This window comes from Ostreococcus lucimarinus, chromosome 14, assembly GCF_000092065.1.
Source record: "Ostreococcus lucimarinus CCE9901 chromosome 14, complete sequence".
Classification (NCBI taxonomy): Eukaryota; Viridiplantae; Chlorophyta; class Mamiellophyceae; order Mamiellales; family Bathycoccaceae; genus Ostreococcus; species Ostreococcus sp. 'lucimarinus'.
The window spans coordinates 26,143-49,540 of record NC_009368.1 but is presented as its reverse complement, the minus strand read 5'-3'; the positions used below and the strand labels follow the sequence as shown (position 1 = coordinate 49,540).

The window sequence follows — 23,398 nt, the reverse complement described above, 5'->3', positions numbered from 1 at the left end:
CTTAAGTTCAATTCCAAATCAAATCGCGTCGCTTTCCACTAAGTCGTTGAGCCATCGATCGAGTCTCATGCAACTAGTCGCATTCAGTCTCATCAAGCCGTCACCCATCGGCTGGTGGGTGCGGAGGCATCACAGTATTTTGCTGAGCCGCATAGTACGCCTGCCATTGCGCGTAATACGCGGCAGTCTGCGGATCTATCTGCTGCATCTGCGATGAATTGACTGGGATTCCCGGAACGGCGGCGTATGCGTTGGGCATCGTTCCGTATCCGTACGCATACATTGGCGGTACCACTGGAGCGGCTTGCAACTGCGCTTGGTTCATCTCCTTCAAGAGTTGATGAACAATTTCGACAGCTTTTTTAACTTGCGCCGGCGTGCCGATTATGCGGCACTGATCGCTCGCTTTGCAACCGTCCGCGCCGCGCTCGATGTCAATCGCCACTCCAGTCGTTTCGCGAATGTGCCGAATCGTCCCACCGCTTGGACCGATGATAGCGCCAGCCTTGTACGCGCACGGAATCACTTCCTCGACGATGGTAATATCGCCATCGGCACCTTCTTCCCAGGAATCCGCAATCATTTTCTCCACGATGGCTTGCGCCACTTTGACGCGATCGCCCGGGCCCGTGATGACGCACTCTTCGACGTCTCGCATGACTTCTATACGACAGCCAGTTTGCTCCTTAAGGGCTTTGATCGTTTGTCCAGCGTTACCTATGATCAGACCCGATCGTGCCTTGCACTTCACCTTGACAGTCTTCGATCCTTTTTGCTCGAAGAATTCATCGAGCATCTTCCGCGCGTACTCAATTTTCTCTCTGGATCCTTTAATTTGTAATTTCCCTTCGCCACGTACGACCTCGATGGACGTCCCGATGTCCTGCTGCAGCTTACGAATCGTAGCGCCTCCCGGACCGATGATTAAACCTTCGTACTTGACGTCCATGTCGTAGTGCTCCACGCAATACGTCGCCTTTTTACTATTCGCGCCATCTCCGACGACGCCCGCGTCTTCGTCGTCGCGCGCGCTTTTCGGCGCCGCCTTCGCGACATTAACGGCCATCGTCCGAACGGGCGCGCGCGCATCCCCACCACCACTCGCACTTTCACCGCTCGCGTCACCCTTCGCCGCCGCGACGCGCGCCGGCGCCGCCTCTCCCATCAACGTCGCCGCCTTTTCTCGCGCCTCTTCGATCGCTCGCTTCACCCCATCCTTCGTCGTCGAGCTCAGCGCTCGCATCATCTCGATCTGCGTCTTCAACTGCGTCGATTTCTCATCACCTCTCCCCGCGTCCCTTCGCGCGTCGTCAAAATCCACCCTCGTCTCCCCGTCCCCGTCCTCGTCGCCGTCCTCGTCCCATCGCGACGCTCTCGCTCGTCCGCCGCGTCGCCGCGTCTTCGAATTCGACCTCGATCTCGACCGTCCTCGCCGTCGCTCGCGATCCCGGCTTCTCGATCTTCGTCCTCTTCGTTCGTTCCGCGCGCTTTCGCTTCGACTCCTTCGCCGCCTCGTCCTTCCCTCGCGTCGTTCGCGATCTCGACTCGCGCGTCGCGTCCGCCCGCGCCCGTCGTCGTCGTCGTCGTCGTCGTCGTCGTCGTCCCGTCGTCGTCGCCTTCGTCGCGCGTCGTCCCTCGATCGCGACCGAGACCGAGACCGAGACCGTCGCGCGCGTCGTCGCTCGCGCGCGTCGTCGTCGCGCGCGTCGTCGCTCGCGTCGTCGCGTCGTCGTCGTCGTCGTCGCGAATCCGACCTCGACCGTCGTCGTCGTCCCTCGCTCGACCTCGAGCGCGCGCGGCGACGCGCGCCGTCGCGTCGCTCGCCGGACACCGTCGCGCGCGCGTCCGCGCGTCGTCGCGCGTCGTCGTCGTCGTCGCGCGGCATTGTGCGGCGCGAATCGAATCGCCGGCGTCGCATCGCGCGTCGTCATCATCGCGTCGCCCGCGAACGAGCGCGCGCTCGTGCGCGTCCGCGGACGCGCGTACAGAGACCTGCGAAGCTCGAGCGCGCGGACGCGCGCCGGCGACGCGGACGCGGCGCGCGCGCGCGCGCGCGCGACGAATGAAGATTCGAGAATGTGGCGCGACGACGCCGCGTTTCGCGACGATTCGCGGCGCGACGCGGACGCGGACGCGGACGGGACGTGACGCGTCGCGAAACGCGTCTTCTCGCGACGCGTCGTCGAGCGCGACGGACGCGCTGTGCGAAGGCGTCGCGGCGTGGGCGATTCGACCGGCGCGTCGACGCGACTTCGACGCGGCGACGGCGCTGTGCGCGGACGCCGACGTCGATTGGAGCGAGGCGACGGTGCGAGACGATCTCGAGCGAAGCGTCGACGCGGAGACGTCGAAGACGCACAGAGCGCTGGTGGCGGTGCCGGCGGCGGGCGAGGCGAGCGAATCGGACGCGCGCGTCGTCGGCGCGATTGGATTTTGCGTCTGCGTGGCGGGCGAGACGCAGGTGACGCAAATCGCGACCAGGCGATCGCTGCGACGCCGAGGCCTGGGCGCGCGCGTGTTAAAAGCCATGTTAGGTCTGCAGCCGACGAACGCGGCCGCGTTGGAGGTGCGCGCGACCAACGTCGCCGCGTTGGCCATGTACGAAAAGTGCGGCTTCGAGACGCGCGGCTCGCGTCGCGGTTACTACGCCGACGGCGTCGACGCCGTGTGCATGACGCGCGCCCCGGGCGAGCGTCCCGTGAGCACGCGAGAGCTCACGCGTTTGCTCGCCGGTTTAGACGTCGACGCCGCGCGCAGACCCGCGCCGCCGCTTCCCGAGCGTCCCGAGCGCGTCCGCCGCGCCGTCGTCGACGCGCCTCGCGACGTCGCCTTCGAGCGCGCGTCGCCGGACGACCGCGCGTTCAGAATGCGCGATCGCGTGCGTCGCGCCCGACGCTGAGACGCGTCGACGCGAACGCACGCGCGGCGATTAAATGAATTAAATGAATCAACGCATCGCACGCATCAATCAAAGCGTCGCGCATCGTCGCGTCACTGCGCGTCGCGAGCGCGCGTCGCGCGGCGGTCCGCCGCGACGATGCGCGACGCGCGCGACGCGCTCGACCGCGCGCCGAGCTCGCGCGCGCGCTCGACGCGAAGCGCGACGCCGAGCGCGTCCGGCGCCTCGACGTCGCGCGACGCGCCGACGCCCGCCGCGACGCGCGCGCTCATCGCGCGGTGCTCGTGGTGCTTCCACGAGACGTCGCACGCGGCGGTGACGCGGTCGAGCGCCGCGCGAGCGCCGCGCGCGTGCGGGGCGTGCGCGGGACGGACGCGGGCGTGCGCGCGGTTCGCGACGTGTCGAGCGATGGCGAGAAGCGGCGACGGATGGGACGACGACGCGTGCCTGGCGTGCGCGTGCGCGGTGACGAAAAATAATGATGGATTCAAGTGGTCGGACGCGGAGGGCGGGGACGGGGTGGAGAGCGTCGCGCGAAGGATGTCGCCGAGCGGGCGGTGCTCGTGGTGCGGCAAAGAGACGCGACATCGAGTGACGCGAGCGACGGGGAGAAGAGGGACGTATCTGAGTCACTGCGCGCGGTGCGCGAGGGCGACGCACAAGTGCGAACGATGCGCGGAGGGATTCGCGAAGATCGGGGACGGGAGGTGCGCGAAGTGCGCGGGATGGGTGGAGACGTGGACGACGAGCGAGGCGTTCGCGGCGGCGACGAGACGCGTCGCGTGGTGCTCGTGGTGCGGGGAAAAGAGTTCGCACGTCAGGCGTGGGACGCGCGGGAGCGACGCGTACGAGTGCATGGTGTGTGGGGGGGGGACGGCGGCGTGCGAGCGGTGCGGCGAGGACGCGGAGGTGATGCGCAAGCGCTCGCGGCCGGGTGGGGGATCGTGCGCGAGGTGCGCCGCGGCGGAGACGACGACGCGCAGAATAAACATCGGTGGACACGTGTCCGTGCCCACGATCGGGGCGTTGGCGAAGGCGTTTAAGCGCGCGCTGAGCCGCGGGGACGACGCGGCGACGGCGACGGCGTCGGCGGAGGAGATCGCGCGCGGGTGGGATTTGCGGCTGGCGAAACGCGAAGCCGCGGACGAGCGCGCGGGGTTCATATTTGACGTTCTCGACCGCGAGAGCGATTACCGAGACAAGGCGTACCGCGCCGGTTTGATACGCCCGTTCTTACTCCTCGCCACGCTTCCTCCGCGCGAGCGCGTTCGACTCGGCATGCGGTTGGGAGTGACGCTGTGTCGAAGCTCGGCGTACTTGGATCCGCACGCCGAGGCGTGGAAGTTGCTCAGGGATCCGATGTGCGGACTGCAGACGAGAGGCGGGAGCGTGTCGCGCGTCGTCGAAAAAGTCACCGGCGTCGGACGCGGGGCGAATTGGATCGATATATTGTACTCCGCGCTGACCCTCGGCGCGGACACCGGAAAGTGTCCGGCGACGGATCCGAGCGAGCTCGACGCGCTTCCGAAATTTCGTTCAACCGGTCACGCGATGTTTGCTCTTCGCGTCGCATCGCACCCGTCGTTGAGCGCATTTGAAGTCGCGACGCTGCGTCTGGTCGGTCGCGCGCAACGCGGCCGACTCGCACCGGCGTCGACGATTGTTCTGGACGGCGTGTGCCGACATCCTCGCATGGCGACGCTGCGGTCGCGATTAGCCAAGGCGTATCCGCGCCACGCGGACGAAGTTTCCCGACACGCCGTGACGTGCGCGTTCGCTTCGTCAGAATGGGCGTCGACGATGCGACCATCGAGTCCGGGAGATGTCGAAGAGACGGCGGAAGAAGTGTTCGGAATGTTGCTCGACGGCGCGCCGTTTTCGCGCCGCTGCGGCGCCGCGGACGAAGACGTACTCGACGAAAGCGCCGACGCGCACTTGTCGCGAGGCGCACCTTCGTTGCTAGGATCTTTAGCCTCCGCGACGTCGATTGGACTCGCATCTTACGCCGCCGCTCAATTTGCGCCGAAGAAATTCGCCGTGCTCACGCCCAGGGACATCATGGATTTGACGACGGGCGTTCGCACGCCGACGCTGACGTCGTCGGGCATTTTCGAACCGGTGGCGGTGATGCTCATACACAACGTCCTTCTCGCCGCGAGAAACGTGCATGTGGACGAGCACTTGCCGGACGAAGCGTCGCGATTGTCGAGAGACGCTCTGATGTCCGCACAGTCGCCATCCGTTGCCGCGCCGACGCCCGAACCGGCGAGCGAGACGAGTCCAGGGTCGCCCATTGACGACGAACCCGGTTCGCCCTGGGCGCCTAAATACGCGCATCTTCAAGACGAGGACGCGAAAGTGCGTTTAGAAGAATTAGAAGAGGCTGAGGAGTCCGCGGCGATGCTCGCGAGATACATCAACGCGTTGGATACCTCGGATCTGTACGTCGACGATTCCATTCTTAGCGGCGAGCTCAGTAGCGACGACGGCGACTAGTTGTGCGGTTTGTGTAACAAATGTTAAGGTTGTATGTATTCAACAAATCTATCGTCGGCCGCGACCCCGGCCGCGACCACCTCCTCTACCTCCCATCGGCATGCCCCGACCACCGCCGCCACCCATGCCTTCATCCGCGCCTTCGCTTCGCGGGTTTCTCACGGTTTCGTCCACGGAGAGAATCAAGCACGTCGCTTCGGTGGCGGCGTTCAGGGCGTTGATTTTCACCAGGCTCGGTTCCCAGATGAAGCGTTCGTGCGTGTCGCAGATGCCACCTCCGTTGACATCGACGCCGAAATTCGCCCCGTCATCGCCCGCGTGCTTTTGTCTGAGCTTGTTCAACACGTCGGTCGCGTCGTGCCCGGAATTGTCGCAGAGCTGTCGCGGGATGATTTCTAAAGCTTTGGCAAAGGCGTTGATGAAGAGCTGAGATTTGCCCGCCACCGTGCGCGCGTGGTTGCGCAAGTACTTGCTCAACTCCATATCGATCGCACCGCCACCAGGGACGATCGCCGCGTTCTTCACCGCGCGGCGAACAATTTCGATGGCGTCGTTGAGCGAGCGCGCCGCCTCCTCGATGAATTGCTCGGCGCCGCCGCGCAAGATGAGCGTGCATGTCTTCGCCTGCGGACAACCTCTAAAAATGTTGTACCGTTCGTTACCGACTTGAATCTCTTCGAACAACTCGCACGATCCGAGCTGGGCGTCCGTGATGTTGTTCACCGTGGTCTGCACCGGCGCGCCGGTGGCGCGCGTCACGCGTTCCAAATCCTGCGCGTCTACGCGACCGGCGCAAAACAATCCGCGGTCGGCGAAATATTGCGTCGCCAAGTCCCCGATCGCGAGTCTACTCAGAATGATGTTCGCTCCCGACGCCACGCATTTGTCGAGCTTCTCGTAAATGATGTTCCATTCAGCGTCAACGATTTCTTGATACTTGGTCGGATCGCTCAGGCGCACCTCGGCGTTGTCTTTTTCGCTCTTCAGTTCGAGCTCCATGTTGAGCGCCAAAATCTTCGGCTTTTTGAAGCTCTTCGTCATTTGCTCGAAGCCGGCGTAGGCGAACGTCTTCTTAAACGCCACGCCATCCACCAAGAACGAATCCGTCATCCCTCCGCCCATGACCTTTTTCACGCCAATCATCTTCGGGTCCAACAAGTCTTGATCGAGCGAGCGCACCGCCTTGACGCACATGTCGGCAAAGAAGTCCTTCTCCCCTCCTACAAGTTTGGAGCTCAGCGTCGTCATCGCGCATTTCTTCAAAAGTTCATCCTTCTCCTCCGCGCTGTTCCCTTCGATGGACGTCGCCAATTCGCGCACGCGCGCCGTCGCCAAATCGCACGCCTCTCGAAACGACTTGATGACATTCATCGGGTGCACGCCGTCCTCGATGAACGTCTTCGCCTCCTTCAACAGCTCCCCCGCCAGTATCACCACCGTCGTCGTCCCGTCCCCCACTTCGCTATCCTGCGCTCTCGCGATGTCCACGAGCGTTTTCGCCGCCGGATGCACAATCTCCAACAGTTTCATAATCGTCGCGCCGTCGTTGGAAATCGTCGTGTTTCCTCGCGCGTCTCGCACGAGTTTATCTAATCCTCGCGGTCCAAGCGTCGTTCGCACCGTATCCGCCACCGCACAGCACGCGTTTATGTTCGACACGCACTGTCCGCGTCCTTGCGACGTGTCCGTGCCTTCCCTGAGCAGCACGATTTGCGGTTGCTGCGTTCGCGCGTTCGTTCGCGAGCGTCAGTCTTCAGTCTTCAGTCTTCATCATCACCATCATCGCCGCCTCGCGTCTCCCGCGTCGCGCCGACGTCCCGCGCGACGTCCGCGCTCGAAGCACACAAATTCTTCGACCCCTCCTCCGTCGCGCGCCCCCCCCCTCGTCGTTCGCGCGACGTCGCATCGCTCGAAATCATCCTCTTCATCCGCCGTCGCGAGCCATCGCGCGCGCGCGTTCCGATCGCGTCTCTTCGCGCGTCGCGCGTCGCGTCGTCCGCGCCGTCGCCGTCGCGACACGCACTATTAATCGCCCATCGGGCATGCGCACCATCGGCGCCGCCATCGCGTTCGCGCGTTCGCGGCGTCGCGGTTTCGCGCTCGATCGCGCCGCGGCGCCGCGTTGACTCGAACCGAACCGTCCGCGGCGCGGGTCGGTTTCGACGAACGCGACGCGAACCTCGAGGTGAGGTTCGAGCGCGCGGCGATCGATCGATCGATCGATCGATCGATCGATCGATCGACCGATCGACGCGCGCCGATTCGACCGAACGGCATCGCGCGACGCGCGACGCGCGACGGGACGCCTCGGGACGGGACGGACGCGCGAGGACGGCGTCGGGAGACGCGCGCGGATCGCGCGCGAACGCGAGGCGGCGGCGCGGACGCGAGGCGGCGGCGTCGAACGGATCGGATTGGATTTGGATTTTTGCGTCGGATCGGCGTCGTCGGACCGGCGCGGCGGTGATACGAGCGATCGCGAGCTCGGATCGGCGCGCGTTGGGGCGCGCGGTCGGTCGATTCGAGCGCGGGCATGGACGCGGCGCGCGAGCGGGCGCGCGGGGACGAAGGTGAGACGACGGCGGCGGCGGCGTTTCGCGTCAAGGCGCGACGCGTCGAGGGCGCGGACGTAGGGCCGGTGGTTTTAGAGGATGAAAACGCGACGGTGGCGGATTTGAAACGCGCGCTGTGGGACGCGCCGTGGTTGGCGCGCGAGACGTCGGATGGGGCGATCGGGGACGGGGACGAGGCGACGTCGCCCAAGCCGGCGTCGCCGGCGTACCTGCGCGTGGTGCTCGACGGGAAAATTTTAGAGCCGGACTCGAAGGCGTTGAAGTGGTGCGGATTCGTGAGTGGCGAGGTACGCATCGCGCATCTCATCGTCAGCGAGAATGCGTCGACGCGGGGCGAGACGCGGAAGCGGGCGTCGGAGGCAAACAAGGACGCGTCGGCGACGCAACCGACGTGTTGCTCCGTCATGTGACGGCGATTGCGCGCGATTTTAGTCTGTATTTCTTCCTGTATCACTCATTCATGTATCGTACTTCTCGTATAGCGTCACTCGTTTACGTATCGCATGAACTCCGCGAGGTTTATTTCCATTACAGTCCAGACAAATCCGCGATGTCGGCGTATTTCTCTGGAATCGAAGCGACAGACGCCAAGCCGGCGAGTTTTTCTACGAACGACGCGGGAGTTTCGAGCGAGGTGGAGCCGATGATGACCTCACGGTGTAATTTCTGACTCAGGACGTGTGCCTCGCGCAACTCACCACGAGTCATACCGCCCACGACGAAGACTATGAGGCGACGACTCGAACGCTGGCTCGCCGCGCGATTCGACGTCATGGAGTCACTTCGTCGATGATTCGTCCCCGATGCCGATCTCTCGGAGTCGCCGTCGCCGCCTAAGCTACCCGCGCTACTGTGTGTCGCCCACGACGCTTCAGTTCGCGTGCGCACCGAGCGCGATTTCGTTGGCGACATCATCGTAGGCGGCGCGTTCGCCGCTCCCGGAGAGATTCCGACGGATGGATACTCCGTCGCGTCGAGAGTTCCCGCATCAAGCTCGGTCACCAAGCCCGCCATCGTGGGTAAAAATCTAAATAAATCCCACTCGCTCCCCGCGCCTTTGCGTTCGAGCACTTTCGGTCGAATGCTCTTGGTACTCGAGCCAAACATCGAGCTCGAAAACGGATTCGATGCGCCGTCTTTCAGAACCTTCACGCCCAATAACTCTAGATTTTGCAAGATGTTCACGTCCGCGAGCGTCAGCCCAGTGTTCGTCATCCATCGCTTCTTTTCACTTTCGTCAATCTTTTGCGGGTGCGAACTGACGTAGCACAGCAATAGACGAAGTTTCTCCACCATGGGCAAACGCACGCCGCGCGAGTCGAGGTCGTTGAACAACGCGATGAGATCTTTGCTCGTCGCGTCGCCGAACACCACGTCTTGCTCCAAGCGCCCGACCTCGCTCAACGCGGACTTTTGCAAAACAGCGTTGATCTCACCAGCGATAGACGTGTGCACCGAAAGTTTGGCTTGTTGCTCCAACACTCTGGGCAACGCCTCGACGGCTTTCTTCAATTGACCGGTGGTTAAATCACGGCCACCAACAACGCCCCCATCCGGACCGACGTTCGCGAACGTTTTCGCTTTATCCGCTAATACGGTTAAAACTTCGGCGATGTGCGCGTGGCGAAGCTCGACCCACAGCGGATCGTTCTCCCCGAGCACGGCTTCTTTTGATTCTTCGCCCTTCTTCGTCGTGATCTTGTACTGATACACGCCGTTCGGCACGTTTAACAAATCCGTCACCATGCTTTCGTACGTCCACTCGTGAACCACGGGCGTGATGACGTCGAACGAGCGATCGACGATCAACACGTCGCACGTGGGATTGTTCTTCGCCGCCTCCGCACCTTTTGCGCGCAAAAGAGCGGTGAGCGAACGATCGAGTCGGTCGGCGACGCCGCGCGATACGTCGCTCTTCTTATTCCCAACCTTGGCCATGTACCTAATCGACGGAATCTCCCCGAGCGACACCATCACCGTCGCCAACCGCTGCGCGATCATATCCATCATTCTCGCCTGCGCCTGCGACTGTTCCGATCCGACCGCAAACGTCCCTCGCAAAGCGTCCTCTACGCCGACGCTGAAACCTTTCGGATCCACCGTAAAGTACTCCAGATTCATCTCACTGCAGTTCCCGAGCATGGACACGCACGCCTTGCTCGCTTTGATCGCGTTCAAAACCCCTCGCGGCGCGGCCGAGGTAAAAAACACGTGCGCCTTACGATACAGCTTCTTTTCGCAATCCTCCACGACGCGCGCCACCGAGCGTTCGCTCGGCGCGATGAAATACACCCCGTCCAGCGTCGGTTGCGGCGCGCGCGCGACGTCCAAATTTTCCACGACTGCGAGCGACGACGACGACGCATCGTCCATCGGTCAGTCACGCGCGCGTCTCTCACCTCCCTCGCGTTCGCGTTCGGTTCGCCTTCGCGTCGGTCTCGTTCGTCGCCTCGCCTCCTCGTACCGCTCACGCACGCCTCCGCGAGATCGCTCATCTTGCACGCCGACGACACCACCCGCAGCGACGTATCATCGACGATCAACACCCGCCACGCGCTCGCGCGATCGCGCAGTTTCGTCGTCAGCATGTCCACCTAACGCGCGCCAAACATCCAAACGTCGCAGTCAGTCGCGCGTCGCGCGTTCATCGGCGCCTTCGCGCGCGCGGGAACGCGCGGTCGACGACGCACCAGTAAACGACGCTTGGTGACGCTGGCGAACGCGCGCGCGCTCGAATCCGCCATGACGCGTCGTGCGCGCGACGGCGACGCGTCGGACAGTGCCGAGTCGTTGGTCGCAGACGGCGACGCGTCGAGCGCGACGGCGCCGTCATGGGGTACTTTCACGACAGCGACGCCGACGCGAGCGAGGACGAGCGCGATGGACGCGATGCGAGACGCGCGAGCGGTCGCGCGACGTCGGTGACGCGACGAGAGGCGATGGATGCGATGGATGGATTTCTGTTGCAGTTTAATGAAAACGACGACGACGACGACGACGCGGTCGTGGACGCGCTGCGGAAGATTCTGCGGCGCGATGGGAACGATGTCGAACGAATATCGCGAATGATTCGTCGCGAGGCGCGCGAGGCGCGGGCGATGGCGCCGAGGTCGAGCGGAGAAGCGCGACGGGACGCGGCGACGGCGAGCGAGGCGTTGGCGAACGCGCGGCGGAAATCGCGAGCGATGGCGCGCGAGATCGAGAATGGTTTGCGGATGAGGGAACAATTCACGAATGAAGCGACGATGGAAACTATGCGGGCGCGAGCGTACGAGGTTGGGTTCAAAGCGGCGAAGTTTCGTTTGGAGCTATCGCGAGCGGCGAAATCGTTGAGAGACGCGCAGCGAGCGGGCGAGCACGAGACGGTGTGCGCATCTTTGCGCGAGATGCGACGACAACTCGAGGTGTGGCGCAAGCATGATGGTGAACGCTTGAGCGCTGACGCGGTGCGCACCATGCTGGAAGCTACGATGGCGGACGCCGAGGCAAGCGTGGAAGCTGAAATCAAGCGAGCGATTACGTCGTGGTGCGCCGCCGCGCGCGTCGTCGCGCGCGAGGTCGCGCGCGAGTTGATCGCGGGGAGTGACTTCGACGCGGCGATGATGAAATATCGCGATGCTTTAGATCCATCATCGTGCGCGCGCGCGCGAGTGTTGTGTGTTCGACTTTTTGGCGACGATGAAACAGCGTTCGCGACTTGCTTGCGAGAGGTGCGGCGCGCCCAGTTGTCCGTAGACGTTGTGTCCAAGTCTTCCGCGAACGCACTTCTGAAGAGTGGGCACTCGAAACGTGCGCCAAACGCGACGACGGACGAGATGGAACTCACGCTCGGTCATTTTGCGATTCAGATATTTGCTATCGGGGCGTTTCCCGGCGCTTTGTCACGAAGCGAAGTCGAAACCGAGTGGAAGGAGCTCGCGGCGACGCTTCGAAATAACATTCTGAGTTCTGATAGGAACGAAATAGCTTCCGTTGTCGAGCGAACGCGCGCCGTCTGCAACGTCATTCAAAGTGCATTGGGATTTCCCGTAGAGAATCTCACAGACGCCGCGTCGGCGCTGGAAACTATTGCACGACCGCGCGAGGACGCAGACGACGAGTAGATTTTGCATATTGTTACAAACTCTCTAGCTAGGTATCTAAGCCGCTTCGAGCGCTTGAGCTTCCATAATCGCGCGCACGGCACTTTCGACTTTATTCTTATCGCCATGGAACATCTTCATGAGACCGGCCTCGATGCTCACTTTCACATCATCGGCCGTCGACGCCTCGCTCTCTTTTTCGCTTGATCTTTCGGCGCTTTCCTCCGGTTCGTGAGTTTCGTTCTTGGACGGCGAAGGCGGCGCGTCACCAAAGATTGAAACGTTGTCAAGGCTGTAATCCAATTTGCCGAGGTCTTCATTCGTGCCCTGTGCCATGCCCCAGTCGCCGAGAGGAATCTGTGTCGTCATCGCCGTCGTAGCCTGTGACGTCTCCGTGAGGCCTATGATTGTGTCAAAGTGCAAGAATTTGACGTCTTTTGCTGACTCAAGGTTGACAGACAACGCGTCGAGCGAACCAAGGCGTGCCGATAGCTTGATCGTTTCGGCAGCACGGAAGACTGCATTTCCCTCGGGTAGACACGACTCATCGCCTCGCTTTCTGTCGCGCTTTTCAAAGCATGCGCGAAGCTTGTCGTGAAAAGGAATGGTTGCCTCGAATGCTGCGCTCCACGGAATCTCAACGCGGCGAACGTTCTCACTCGTCAAAAAGTGACGCGGCATGTAAGGATGCCCTAAAAACGAAAATTCGCGATAGTCTTGCGCGAATTCGTGCAACTCTTCAATCTTGAGCACGTGATCCGCAGGGCACACGAATGGAAGCTTGAGCAAAGCACCGGGATATCGCCCTTTGTGAGGGAACCAAACGCGATCTAACCCGCACGCAAATGGCGGTAAAATCAACGCACGTCCAAGATGCTTCGCGACGACCGCAGCTTCGTACAATTGCGCGAGTTGATGATTGACGAATCGCATGTGCTCCAACACAACGTCCTCGTCTCTCTCGAGCATGGGTGTATTTTCTTCATTCGGGTGGCCACGCTTGACGAATTCGGCGTAATCGACATCTTTGAGCAGCCGCGGCGTGTACGACATGAATTTCCCTTGAAAATAAGTCGGTTCGTATTTATCGCCGTACCACTGGTTCGCCTCTCGCAGGCGATGTCGCTTCCCAACCGTGCCTGCGTAACCAAACGTCGTGTGCACAGCGTACGGTTTCAAGCCGAACATTTCGTGAAGACGTTCGGTGAAATATGTGTAACCGTTCGCAAAGAACGCCACCGGCAAGATTCCTAGCATGAGCCCGCCACCATACGCCGGGGCGACACCGCTCCCGTCGCGCGCCGTTTCGCACCCGCCCTGCTCGACCAACTTGTTAAACACGACTTGATCCCAATCTTTGTCATTTGACTCGAGCTTGTTCAACCACTCTTGCGTGAACGACTGACTGCCTTCGGTCGAGCGAAACCACATAATACCGATGTTTTTGTTCCCACCGCACGCGCTGTGCTCTAAGCCTTCCCCATCGACCGCGTGATTCGCTTGCGTCGCCACGACCGAGGTATGATTGCGCAAATTATCGATGCTCACCAACGCATCCGCTTTGGGATATCGCCTCAAAAACGGAAATGGGTCGCGTAACCACACCGCATCTACGTCCGTGACGATGACATCAAACCCAGTCTTCGTCAGCTCGTGCACTAAACGAATCTTATCCCGTCCCATCTTATGAAACGTCCTCGTCCCCCAACCGAAATCCTTCTTCACTTCGTCGTCGTCGATATTTTTCGATCCCATCAACCACGCGTTGACGCCAATCTTTCGCAACCGACCGTATAAGCTCTCATCCATCGCCCCGACTAAATAATTCGTAATCCCGATTTCGTCCATGTGTTCGCACCAGTTCACCACGAAGTCGTACATGCCTTCGTTCGCAAACGTCACCGCGACGCCGCCGTCCCGGCGCGCGACTCTTTGCACGAGCTCCTTGGACACCCCAGACGACAGGTGTTCGCGATGGACCGGCCTGGACGCGCCGGCGGGTTCGCGTCGCAGCAGTTTGCGCGACGACGTCGCGCGCGCGTCGCACGACGCGCCGCGCAGCGCCAACGTAAGCGCCATCGCGAGCGTCATCGCGGACGACACCCATCCAGTGTCGCGACGATTTTTCGAGCGCCGATCGCGCGGTGACGCGCGCGCGCGGTGACGCGCGTCGCGCGGAACGTCGCGCATGACGCGCGCGGTTGGACGCCGTCGTCGACGCGCGCGCGCGCGCGATCGTGACGGCTTCGTCTCGGGCGCCGAGGAAGCGCCGAGGTCGTCGCGGCGACGCGCGCGCTCGATGCGATCGCGCTGAAACAATGAGATTAAATTAAAAATACTGTCGTAGGTGCGTTCACGCCCCCCCACCGCCGCCGCCACCGCCGCCCGCGCGAAATCGTTCGATTTCATCCGGCGTCAACCGCGGCGCTTCGGCGACGCGATCGACGCTCCCCAATCCCACGCTCGACCACGTCAACAGCACCAACACGATCGCGCTCACGGTCGTCATCCACCACGGCGGCGTCTCCGCCATCCCTTCGCGACCCGCGCGGGCGTCGTCCGAACCGTTCCTTCGCCGTCCGCTCGCCTCGGCCACTCGCGCCTCCTCCGCCTCAACCTCCGACAACGGTTTCCCGAGCGGTTGCGGCATTCGCACCCTGAACAACCCGAAGAACACCTCCCTAGACTTCGCTTCCTCCTCGTACGCCCGTCGCAATCGCTCGTCGATCTCGGTTTCGTCGTCGATGGACGCCCCGCCGCGCAGTCGCTCGAGCGCGACGCGTCGCTTCTCCTCCTCCACCTCCTCCCTCGCCCTTCGCTTCGCCACCGCCGCCGCGACGCGTCGATTCACGACGAAGAACGCCGCGCCGATGACGAGCGCCGACGTCGTCGCGCGCGCGTCCACGCGCGGCTCAAACGCGTCGACGCGCGCGTCGTCGGCGTCACCGACGTCGTCGACGACATCATCGCGCGGTGACGCGTTCGAGCGCGTCCTCGCGCGGCTCAAACGCGGCGCTCGCGTCGCCGCGCGCGTCGCCGCGCGTCCGGCGCCCGAGCTCTGGCGCGTCGGCGCGAACGCGCGGCGCGACATGGATGCGTCGTCGCGTCAGTGAATGACGCGAATCGCGCGCGCGCCCGCGGGCCCCGCGCGCGGCGCCGCGCCGCCGCGCGCGCGCGCGGCGCGTCGCGCGTCGTCGTCGTCGTCGTCGTCGTCGTCGTTCGGTGACGCCGACGTCCTGCGCTGGGCGCGTCGCGCGTGGTGCGAGCGCGTGCGCGCCGACGGCGACGTCGTCGTCGACGCGACGCTCGGGTGCGGACGCGACGCGCTGTACCTCGCGCTCGAGTGCGCGTCGCCCGACGTCATCATTCGCGGCTTCGACGTCGCGAGCGAGGCGCTGGAGGCGTCGACGCGCGCGTTCGAGGACGCGCGCGTCGCGCCGCGTCGGTTCGCCTTCGAGCAGAGGTGTCACGCCGACGCGTTGGAGGCGATGGCGGCGACGCGCGCGCGCGACGTCGGCGTGCTGATGGCGAACCTGGGGTACTTACCCGCCCCGGGCCTGCGCGCGGACGAACGCGCGCGAAGAACGCGCACGGAGGCGTCGACGTCGGCGCGACTCGTGCGCGCGGGGACGCGGACGCTGCGGCTCGGCGGCGTGTTCACCGTCGTCGCCTACCTCGGTCACGACGGCGGCGCGGAGGAAAACGAGGCGGTGCGTCGCGCGTTCGCCGAATTGTCGCCCAAGGACTTCACCGTCGTGGTGCACGCGGTGGTGAATCGCAAGAACGCGCCGGTGTTGTACGTGTGCGAGCGCGTGCGATAGTCGGGCGTCGGGCATTCGTCGTCACATCGCGTCGCGTCGTCGTCATGTCGCGCGCGCGCGAGAGGCTCGAGATCGACGACGCGAAGAAAGACCCGTTCGACGTGCTCGCGACGCGCGCGCGACGCGACGACGACGCGACGACGCGGGCGCCGCCAAACATTTCGCGTCCCGAACAGAGTCCGTTGTTGGGCAAACTCGCGACGTTTTTACCGTCGCTCGCGAGCGCGAACGAGGCGCTGGCGACGAAAACGGCGAGCGAGGTGAACATCGAGGTCGCGAGCGACGACGACGGGGCGGCGAGGATCGAAATGGTGCGTGGAGACGAAGGAGCGCGCGCGGGACGCGCGCGGCGACGGCGACTCGAACGAACGATCGATCGACTGACTCGACGCGTGCGCGCGATTGGAACGCAGGATTTGGGACTCGGGGTGGTGGATTTGAAAACAGACGACGCGGTGCGCGTGGCGGCGAAACGCGCGGGGGTGGCGCACGAGGAGACGCGAGACGAGGTCAAGGCGGAGACGCTCGTGGTGCCGACGAAACAGAGCGGCGCGGCGTCAAAGAACGCGAAGCGCTCGAAGAAGATGATAGAGGAATTGTAATGTGTGTATCGATAGAGAAATCGTAGAAGCGCGGTGTCTCGCGGTGGTGTCGTCGCGAACGTCACTCGTCTCTCATAACAAACGCGAGCGTACGCTACATGCCGCCCAAGGCGCGTTCGAGGTCGTTCATTTCTCCTTCCAACGCGTGATTTTCGCGCAAGTACCGAATCAAAACCTTCTCAGCGTCACCCTGGAGCTCCTCCGCGCCCGCGGGCATGTTGACGCTCATCACGATCGACTTTCCCGATCTCAAAGCTAATCGTCTCGCGGCGTCGCTCGACGCTCGAGCCGACGCCTCCGTTCCAAGCAACGTCGTCGTCGCGACGCCGCCGCCTCCCAAACTACTTCGCGCCTTTACCCCAAACGCGCATTCCGAAAAACGCCCATCGCAACCGCCGATGTACGCAAACAATTGGTCGTGCAAGTGATACACTTGAAACGCCAACTCGACGCCTCGAACGTCGGCGACGAACATTTCGTGCCTCAATCTCGGCTCCGTCGTCTCCACACTCGACGTCATCTCTCCAGAATTAATCATCCATAACAGGTTTATTCGCCGACGCTTTCTCTCCCGGTCCGCTCTTTCGCTTACCTTCGTGGCTAAACTTATCGTCGTTGCGCGACGACTTCAAAAACGACCTAAACAGCGCCGAGGTGGTTTCGTAAATCATCGAACGAGTCTATTCGCGCAGTCACTGTCCGCCGAATCATCGCGCGTTTAACGTCAGTCTTCGTTCGTCGTTCCCGTCGCGCGCGCGTCGATCGGGCGTCGTCAGACGACGGCGGCGACCGATGATGCGTTCGGCTTAGGGTCAGCCGCGACGCGAGATCGTCGTCGTTTCGTCGCGCGCGACGCGTTCGAGGCGCGCGTCGCATCGCGCGCGACGCGCGTCGCATCGCCGTCGCGTCTCTCGCGCGAATTTCGCACCTCGAGCGTCGAGCGTCGCGTCGTGAGGTGCGGCATCGCGTCTGGCGTGCGGTGCGTGCTTTGGTTTGCAAATCGAATCGCGGCGGCGCGCGCGATACACAGTCTAATCGTCCGCGATGCCCGCGCGCTTGCGAATGCTCAGCGCTCGGGGAGACAATACTTTATCGCGATGCGTCGCCTTGTGCGTCGCGGTGTACGTGGCGACTTCATCGTGGAAACGGAGCGGCGAGGACGGCGAGTTGGCCAGAGCAGAGCGCACGCGCGGCTCGCCCGCGGCGACGGCGCGCGCGAACACCAAAAATTCGCTCCCGGCGCGTTGGGCGGCGAGATGGAGAACGGTTTTGAACGCATCAAAGTCGAGCGTCTTACGATTCGCCGTGGCGACGGCGTTGAAGACGATGCCCGCGCTCGGGTGATCGAGCCCGTGCGCCTCGAACAGCTCGCAGTCTTCGCAAATCTTCACCCACCTGGAGCACGACAGCGCGGACTGCGGCGGTGAAAACTGCAAGAACGACTCGAACGCGGTGAACAATCCTTTGACGTCGGGCAGGCTGGCCTCCTCCGGAGCGGCGTGCGTTTCCACCGACTCGCCGCGTCTCGACGCCGCGCGTTCGAGCGCGCCGCGACCGTGCTTCTCCGCTTGCACCCCGGTGTAACGCTCGCGCTCGTCGTGGAATCGCACTTTACCCGGGCTCAACGCCGACTCCACGCTCGGTTCGCAACCGATCAATTTCGCGCACGTCGCGATCGCGTCCGCCTCGCCGTCCTCGTCGTCGCCGCGATCGATGTTCGCGCAATCCTCCATCACCAACGCGCGAAAATCTTCGTAATCAATCTTCCGATTCAATTTCGCCCTGCGCGCGAACGCGATCTCCGCGCGTCGCAACTTCCCCTCCCGCGCGTCGTCCCCCGCGCCCTTAAATATCACCTCTTTGCACAGCTTCGCGAACCGCGCGCCGTCCATGCGCGTCTCCGCGTCTCGTCGTCGGCCAAACGACCCGAACGCGTCGAACGCCCTCGTCAGCGCCTCCTCCAGATCGCTCGCGCGCAGCTTCGCCACCGTCTCTCGCGACACCGACGATTCTTCGTCGTTCGCGCGCGTTCGCGCCTTCGCCGCTTCGTCGGCGCCGTCGTAGAGCGCAATCTTTTCTCGCACGCTCGTCGCGCGCGGCACCGATCGATTCGTTCGATTCATTTCGTCGTCGGTCGTCGCGTCGCGTCCGTCGGCGGTCGTCGCGTCGGCGGTCGTCGCGTCCTCCATCGCGCGCGTCGTCGTCGGCGTCGCGTCGTCGGCGTCGTCGCGTCGCGTCGGAATCATCGATCGAATGCGAATGCGAATGCGAATGCGAATGCGAACGCGAACGCGTCGACGAGTGACGCCACAGCGCGACGACGCCGCGGCATGCGCGCGACGGCGACGCGCGCCACGGCGTCGCGCGCGTCGCCGTCGGCGCTCCGGACGACGCGCGCCGGACGACGCGCGACGCGCGCGCGCGGCGACGACGCGCGGCGTCGCGCTGACGCGGATGGCGACGGCGCGACGAACGCGCGCGCGCGCGCGAACGTCGTGGACGACGCGACGACGACGGCGACGACGACGGCGACGACGACGGGACGCGCGTGCGTCGGAGGCGCGATCGACGGCGGGATGTCGACGCGAGACGCGCGCGCGATGGAGATTTCAGTCGCCGCGGCGTGCGCGGCGGCGATTTCGGCGGCGGCGCTGAGCGTCTTCGCGTTGGAGGGCGCGCGGAGGAAACGCGTCGCCGATCGGGGCGGCGGGACGAGATCCGGATGAAGAGGTGCTGCGCGCGGCGGTCGAGGTGGCGGAGTTGGCGGAGAGCATGGCGCGGAGATGGCCGAGCGAAAAGACGATGAAACGCGCAAAGGCGGCGCGCGCCGAGGCGACGGAGATTCGACGACGGCGAGACGCGCGAAGAGACGCGGCGAAACGCGCCGAGGAATGGAAAGAGCGCGTGCGCGTGAAAGGGGGTGAAGGCGAGGAAGCGTCGGAGGGTGACGCCGAACGCGCGCGGTTGGACGCCGAGCTCGCGGCGCGCGCGCGCGCGAAGGAGGCGCGCGAGAAAAAGGCGCCGATGCCGGGCGCGTCGGCGCAGTGGACGCCCGCGGACGAATACCTGAATTCGATTTTGAGAAAGGAGAGCGCGGCGCACCCGGTGGATGATGCGGAGGTGGTGCGAAACGCTGAAGTCGAGTCGTCGCCGCGGACGAACGCGCGAGAAGCGCCGCGCGAACCGGAGTACCCGCCCGAACTCGTCGAGGCGATGAAGCGCATGGAGGCGGACATTGCGAGCGGGGCGTTTAGCGAGGAAGCGCTCTTGGAGAAGTACGCGGACGTTTTGGATACATTCGGGGAAGAGTTCGACCCCGTTAATATCGATGACGATGACGACAAGGGCGAGCATCCGCAATTGCTCGATCCGTACTGGTGGCGAGACGCGCGCGCGTTGCACTTGATCATGATCACGCCGATGGGAAGTCGAGACTCGCGCTTGTTCGCGATGCAAATGGTTCCGGATAACATCCCGCCGCGCGCGAGACCGGAAGACAAGTTTCATGTCTTGGCGTTTGAAAATAAGTCGGACGCCGAAAATTTTTGTTTCTTCATGCAGTCGAAGCGGGAAGACGAGGATTTGGACGACGCGTTGAGAGGTTTGGTGACGATGACGGGCATCGGACCGAAGGAGTTGCAAAAAGTCGCCGATGACGCAGGCTACGGTGTCACCGTCGTCGGCGCTGGGCGAGTCGACTTGTCGGCCAACCGCCCACACGTAGACGTATTAAATCACATCACGCACATCGGGGGCGAAGTGTACCTTTGGGAATTCGCGAGGAAAGTCAAGCGCGACTTTGACGCCGAAAACGGTGGCGCCGGCGCGAGGTGAAAACTTTAGATAGCGTTACAATTCTCGTGCCGGTGCGACTTCACTTAATAAACCACAGACCCACCAACGATACGCCAGGCGTTTTTACCCGTCTCACATCGCTTGAGCTCGTACTTGGCGCGATAAGTGCTTTCGTAGACGTCGTCGGGCTCGTTCCGCGCGCGATCCTTTAACACCGCCACCTCCGTGAGCGTCGTCTCTACGAATACCTTCTCCGTGCCGATGACCTGCACGGAGTCAATGCTGAGATCGTTAAGTTTATACTCCCAAGCCCAGCCGTGCGTGGCGACGTCTTCAGCGCGCGTCTTCCATTGTTGCAACATGGGTCCATCCAAGATGCCATCCAAGTAACGCGTGTTGTGGCGTTGACCCATCGCTTGCGCCTTGGCCATTTGCCACTTGCGCACGAGCTTCTCCGCCGTACCTTTATCCATGGTCACCGCGGGCGTAGGGCGAGGTTTGGGCGCCACTCGCGTGGGCGGGCCTAATTCGCGACGCGGCGTCTTGACGTCCATCTTCGGCATGTTCAACGTCGGCATCTTCAACTTTGAAATCGTGCTCCCGGCGGTTCCGACGGCGGCTTGCAACGGTGCGAGCGGGTTCAAAGTCGGCAGCTTCGGCGCGCTGACATTACCAGTGCGACCACTCACGGCGAACGCGATACCGGCGAACACGCCGAGCTTGGCCACGGCGACGACGCGGCGCTGCGCGTCCGAGACGCCGAATTGCAGCGCTGGGGGTGTCGGCGCGAAAGCCGTGACGACGGAATCGACGCTGGAAACGACGACACGCTTCGCGGCTGCGATCGCGCCTTGAATACGAATCAATACGGGAATCGAGCTCATTCGCCCGACGAAACCTTGAACGCTCGGTGTGGAAAACCATTCATCGAGGGTGGGCGTTCCACGCGCGTTTGAACCGCGGAAGAGCGGGAACGCGACGTCTACCAACCATTGATCCGCCATCGAGCACATCCCTTCCGCGATGTCTCCGCTCGGAGAACGGTCCTCGATGTATTGCAACAAACCCGGATCGACGGTATCGTCGCGCAGACCGAGCGTGTGCTCCGCCTCGTCGAGCTGGCCGAGCAAAATTTGGCACACGGCGCGTTCGACGCCGACGTCAGCAAAGTGACTGATGTCGGCGGATTCCAAAGAGGCGAGTTGGATTTGATGCAGAATCTCGTCCGCATCGGCAATCATCATCGGTTTACGATCAATCACGCCGGCGACGACGTGGGCGAGAGCGCTCTTGTACACTTCGTCGGAATCAAGGGCGATGTAATCCGGAGCGTCGATGAAGAGAGACACTTGTTCTTGCGCCGTAAGCAATTCGTTGGCTTGCTCCATGAAAGCCGCGCGCTGCTCGAGCTGTTGCGCCGGATCTTTCGTCCACAGCAATGAACGAAGAGCACGCAAGCCCAAAGCACGTTCGGATCGAGCCTCCAAAGGTGAGGCCAGCAACTCCAAGACGTATCCTGGCGCCACGTCGTGATACGACAGCGCAATGTTGCGACGAACTTCGGGAGCAAAGGAGCTGCCCGCCACGCTCGAGAGCGTCTTCGAACCCATGTCGAGCAGTTCACATCCTTCGGCAAATCGTGGCGGATTCGCCACGAGCGCCATGTGACCGTACTCGCACAATGCCAACGCCACGGTGAGCGCGACGTCGCGGCGATGCCGGCGACCGCTCACGCACTGCGCGACGACGTGCTCAAATTCCAAAACAGCCTCGTACTCGCCGGCTTCCTGGAGCAGGCAGAGCGCGGCCGCCGCGCGATGCGGCTCGACTGGGGTCAAGATCCCTTCGGCGATGTCGTCGTCGTGTTGTCTTCGAGCCTCTTCGTCCTTCAACACCGCCACGGCTTCGTCGATGAGCGAGAGACGTTGTTCGAGCATGTACGGCGAGTACCCCTCGGTGAGCTGGGCATCCATGACGGCGAGCGCCGCGCGCGGAAGCGCGTTCGGCGTCGACCGAGCCGCCGTCAAACCCAAAATTTGGTAATAAGACAAAGGAAGCGCGATGGTACCTTCGGGGGTGTCGAAGCCGCCACCCGTCCAGCCTTGCGTCGGCGACGCGTGGATTCCTGGAATCTCGTAATCCTCCTCCTCGTCGTCCACGGGCGGCTTCATCGCCGCCATCGGCGCGTACGCTTTCTGCTGTGCTTTCTCCGCGGCAGCCATTTCGGCGTAATACGGCGCGTCTTCTTCTCCCGCCTCGATCTCCGCCGCGGCTTGCGCGACGGTTTTCGGCGACTCGTAAGACGAGTTCCCATTCGTCGCGTACGCCGCCGTCGTCGACTTATCTTCGCTCGCGCCGCCGTACGCCGACATCCCACCCGCGACGAACAGTCGCGCGTTGACGTCGTCGTCGCCCTCCGCCGTCTCTTCCTCGTACGCCGCCGCGCCGCCGCGCGCCGTCTCGCCGTACGCCTCGTACGCCGTGCGTTCGAGGTGGAAGATTTCCCCCCCGTACGCGTTCGCCCCGACCGCGTCGTCACCGTTCACCACCCCCTCATCCCACGCGTTCGCGTTCTCCTCGTCTTCGACCGCTTTCGTCGTCGTCGCGCTTCGTCTCGTCGTCTTCGTCGTCGTCGTCGCGTTTCGCGTCGTCGTCCTCCTCCTCCTCCTCGTCGTCGTCGTCGTCCGCATCGTCGTCCCGCGCGTCGTCGCCATCGCGCGCGTCCTCATCTTTCCCGACCCTTCGCCCGTCGTTCACGCGTCGCCTCGCGCGTCGCGCGTCGTTCGCGTCGTTCGCCCGCGCGTGTTCGCGCGACAGCCGGATCGCTCGCCCCTTTGTGGATCGTTCGCCTCGCCCTCGCGCGCGCGCGCGTCGCGTCCGTCGACGCCGCGCGCGCGCGATTTGACTCGAGCGCGTCGCGGGCGTCGTTCGCCCGAGCGCGTCGCGCGTCGGCGCGTCGCCGTGTTCGGTCGTCGCCGCGCGGTCCGCGTCGGTCGAGGGACGCGACATTTTGAATTTTGTTCGCCTTGGGTTCGTGTGTGCGTTTCAGTCTCACTCTGAGGTGAGGTTCGTGTGTGCGTTTCAGTCTCACCGTTTCAGTCTCACCGTTTCAGTCTCACCGCGCGGTCGA

General features: G+C 63.3%; 15 protein-coding genes across 15 annotated transcripts; 6 read left to right on the top strand and 9 right to left on the bottom strand.

The window, feature by feature from the left end:
- Positions 1-18: 18 nt before the first annotated feature.
- On the bottom strand, positions 19-1,066 carry OSTLU_27317 (predicted protein; the record flags this gene model as incomplete). The annotated part of the gene is made up of 1 exon (XM_001421156.1): positions 19-1,066. The coding sequence occupies one exon, from the start codon at positions 1,064-1,066 to the stop codon at positions 101-103; it is 966 nt and encodes a 321-aa protein (XP_001421193.1). The 3' UTR covers positions 19-100.
- A 1,461-nt stretch (positions 1,067-2,527) lies between these two features.
- On the top strand, positions 2,528-2,899 carry OSTLU_27316 (predicted protein; the record flags this gene model as incomplete). The annotated part of the gene is made up of 1 exon (XM_001421338.1): positions 2,528-2,899. One exon carries the CDS (start codon positions 2,528-2,530, stop codon positions 2,897-2,899), a length of 372 nt encoding a protein of 123 aa, XP_001421375.1.
- A 408-nt stretch (positions 2,900-3,307) lies between these two features.
- OSTLU_17975 (predicted protein) lies at positions 3,308-5,340 on the top strand (the record flags this gene model as incomplete). Its single annotated transcript, XM_001421337.1, has 1 exon — positions 3,308-5,340. A coding segment is annotated over one exon (2,033 nt), but the record flags the coding sequence as incomplete, so codon positions are not given.
- A 103-nt stretch (positions 5,341-5,443) lies between these two features.
- Positions 5,444-7,478, bottom strand: OSTLU_25463 (predicted protein; the record flags this gene model as incomplete). Its single annotated transcript, XM_001421155.1, has 2 exons — positions 7,419-7,478; positions 5,444-7,114 (listed from the first exon to the last, which is right to left on the bottom strand). The coding sequence occupies exons 1-2, from the start codon at positions 7,458-7,460 to the stop codon at positions 5,444-5,446; spliced, it is 1,713 nt and encodes a 570-aa protein (XP_001421192.1). The 5' UTR covers positions 7,461-7,478.
- Positions 7,479-7,928: 450 nt separating this feature from the next.
- On the top strand, positions 7,929-8,378 carry OSTLU_27313 (predicted protein; the record flags this gene model as incomplete). The annotated part of the gene is made up of 1 exon (XM_001421336.1): positions 7,929-8,378. The coding sequence occupies one exon, from the start codon at positions 7,929-7,931 to the stop codon at positions 8,376-8,378; it is 450 nt and encodes a 149-aa protein (XP_001421373.1).
- A 118-nt stretch (positions 8,379-8,496) lies between these two features.
- OSTLU_51437 (predicted protein) lies at positions 8,497-10,582 on the bottom strand (the record flags this gene model as incomplete). Its single annotated transcript, XM_001421154.1, has 3 exons — positions 10,433-10,582; positions 8,857-10,310; positions 8,497-8,781 (listed from the first exon to the last, which is right to left on the bottom strand). Exons 1-3 carry the CDS (start codon positions 10,554-10,556, stop codon positions 8,497-8,499), a joined length of 1,863 nt encoding a protein of 620 aa, XP_001421191.1. The 5' UTR covers positions 10,557-10,582.
- Positions 10,583-10,769: 187 nt separating this feature from the next.
- OSTLU_27311 (predicted protein) lies at positions 10,770-12,071 on the top strand (the record flags this gene model as incomplete). The annotated part of the gene is made up of 1 exon (XM_001421335.1): positions 10,770-12,071. Exon 1 carries the CDS (start codon positions 11,214-11,216, stop codon positions 12,069-12,071), a length of 858 nt encoding a protein of 285 aa, XP_001421372.1. The 5' UTR covers positions 10,770-11,213.
- A 651-nt stretch (positions 12,072-12,722) lies between these two features.
- On the bottom strand, positions 12,723-14,129 carry OSTLU_43023 (predicted protein; the record flags this gene model as incomplete). Its single annotated transcript, XM_001421153.1, has 2 exons — positions 12,723-13,001; positions 13,056-14,129. Coding segments are annotated over 2 exons (1,353 nt in total), but the record flags the coding sequence as incomplete, so codon positions are not given.
- A 274-nt stretch (positions 14,130-14,403) lies between these two features.
- Positions 14,404-14,700, bottom strand: OSTLU_27309 (predicted protein; the record flags this gene model as incomplete). The annotated part of the gene is made up of 1 exon (XM_001421152.1): positions 14,404-14,700. The coding sequence occupies one exon, from the start codon at positions 14,698-14,700 to the stop codon at positions 14,404-14,406; it is 297 nt and encodes a 98-aa protein (XP_001421189.1).
- An 838-nt stretch (positions 14,701-15,538) lies between these two features.
- OSTLU_27308 (predicted protein) lies at positions 15,539-16,473 on the top strand (the record flags this gene model as incomplete). Its single annotated transcript, XM_001421334.1, has 3 exons — positions 15,539-15,846; positions 15,936-16,182; positions 16,285-16,473. 3 exons carry the CDS (start codon positions 15,539-15,541, stop codon positions 16,471-16,473), a joined length of 744 nt encoding a protein of 247 aa, XP_001421371.1.
- Positions 16,474-16,567: 94 nt separating this feature from the next.
- On the bottom strand, positions 16,568-16,993 carry OSTLU_93654 (predicted protein; the record flags this gene model as incomplete). The annotated part of the gene is made up of 1 exon (XM_001421151.1): positions 16,568-16,993. One exon carries the CDS (start codon positions 16,991-16,993, stop codon positions 16,568-16,570), a length of 426 nt encoding a protein of 141 aa, XP_001421188.1.
- A 10-nt stretch (positions 16,994-17,003) lies between these two features.
- Positions 17,004-17,437, bottom strand: OSTLU_27306 (predicted protein; the record flags this gene model as incomplete). The annotated part of the gene is made up of 2 exons (XM_001421150.1): positions 17,004-17,153; positions 17,402-17,437. The coding sequence occupies 2 exons, from the start codon at positions 17,435-17,437 to the stop codon at positions 17,004-17,006; spliced, it is 186 nt and encodes a 61-aa protein (XP_001421187.1).
- Positions 17,438-17,504: 67 nt separating this feature from the next.
- On the bottom strand, positions 17,505-18,767 carry OSTLU_25461 (predicted protein; the record flags this gene model as incomplete). The annotated part of the gene is made up of 1 exon (XM_001421149.1): positions 17,505-18,767. The coding sequence occupies exon 1, from the start codon at positions 18,717-18,719 to the stop codon at positions 17,505-17,507; it is 1,215 nt and encodes a 404-aa protein (XP_001421186.1). The 5' UTR covers positions 18,720-18,767.
- Positions 18,768-18,791: 24 nt separating this feature from the next.
- OSTLU_25460 (predicted protein) lies at positions 18,792-20,334 on the top strand. Its single transcript, XM_001421333.1, has one exon. The coding sequence runs from the start codon at positions 19,246-19,248 to the stop codon at positions 20,305-20,307; it is 1,062 nt and encodes a 353-aa protein (XP_001421370.1). The 5' UTR covers positions 18,792-19,245; the 3' UTR covers positions 20,308-20,334.
- OSTLU_27303 (predicted protein) lies at positions 20,330-22,640 on the bottom strand (the record flags this gene model as incomplete). Its single annotated transcript, XM_001421148.1, has 1 exon — positions 20,330-22,640. The coding sequence occupies one exon, from the start codon at positions 22,638-22,640 to the stop codon at positions 20,352-20,354; it is 2,289 nt and encodes a 762-aa protein (XP_001421185.1). The 3' UTR covers positions 20,330-20,351.
- Between the last annotated feature and the right edge of the window lie 758 nt (positions 22,641-23,398).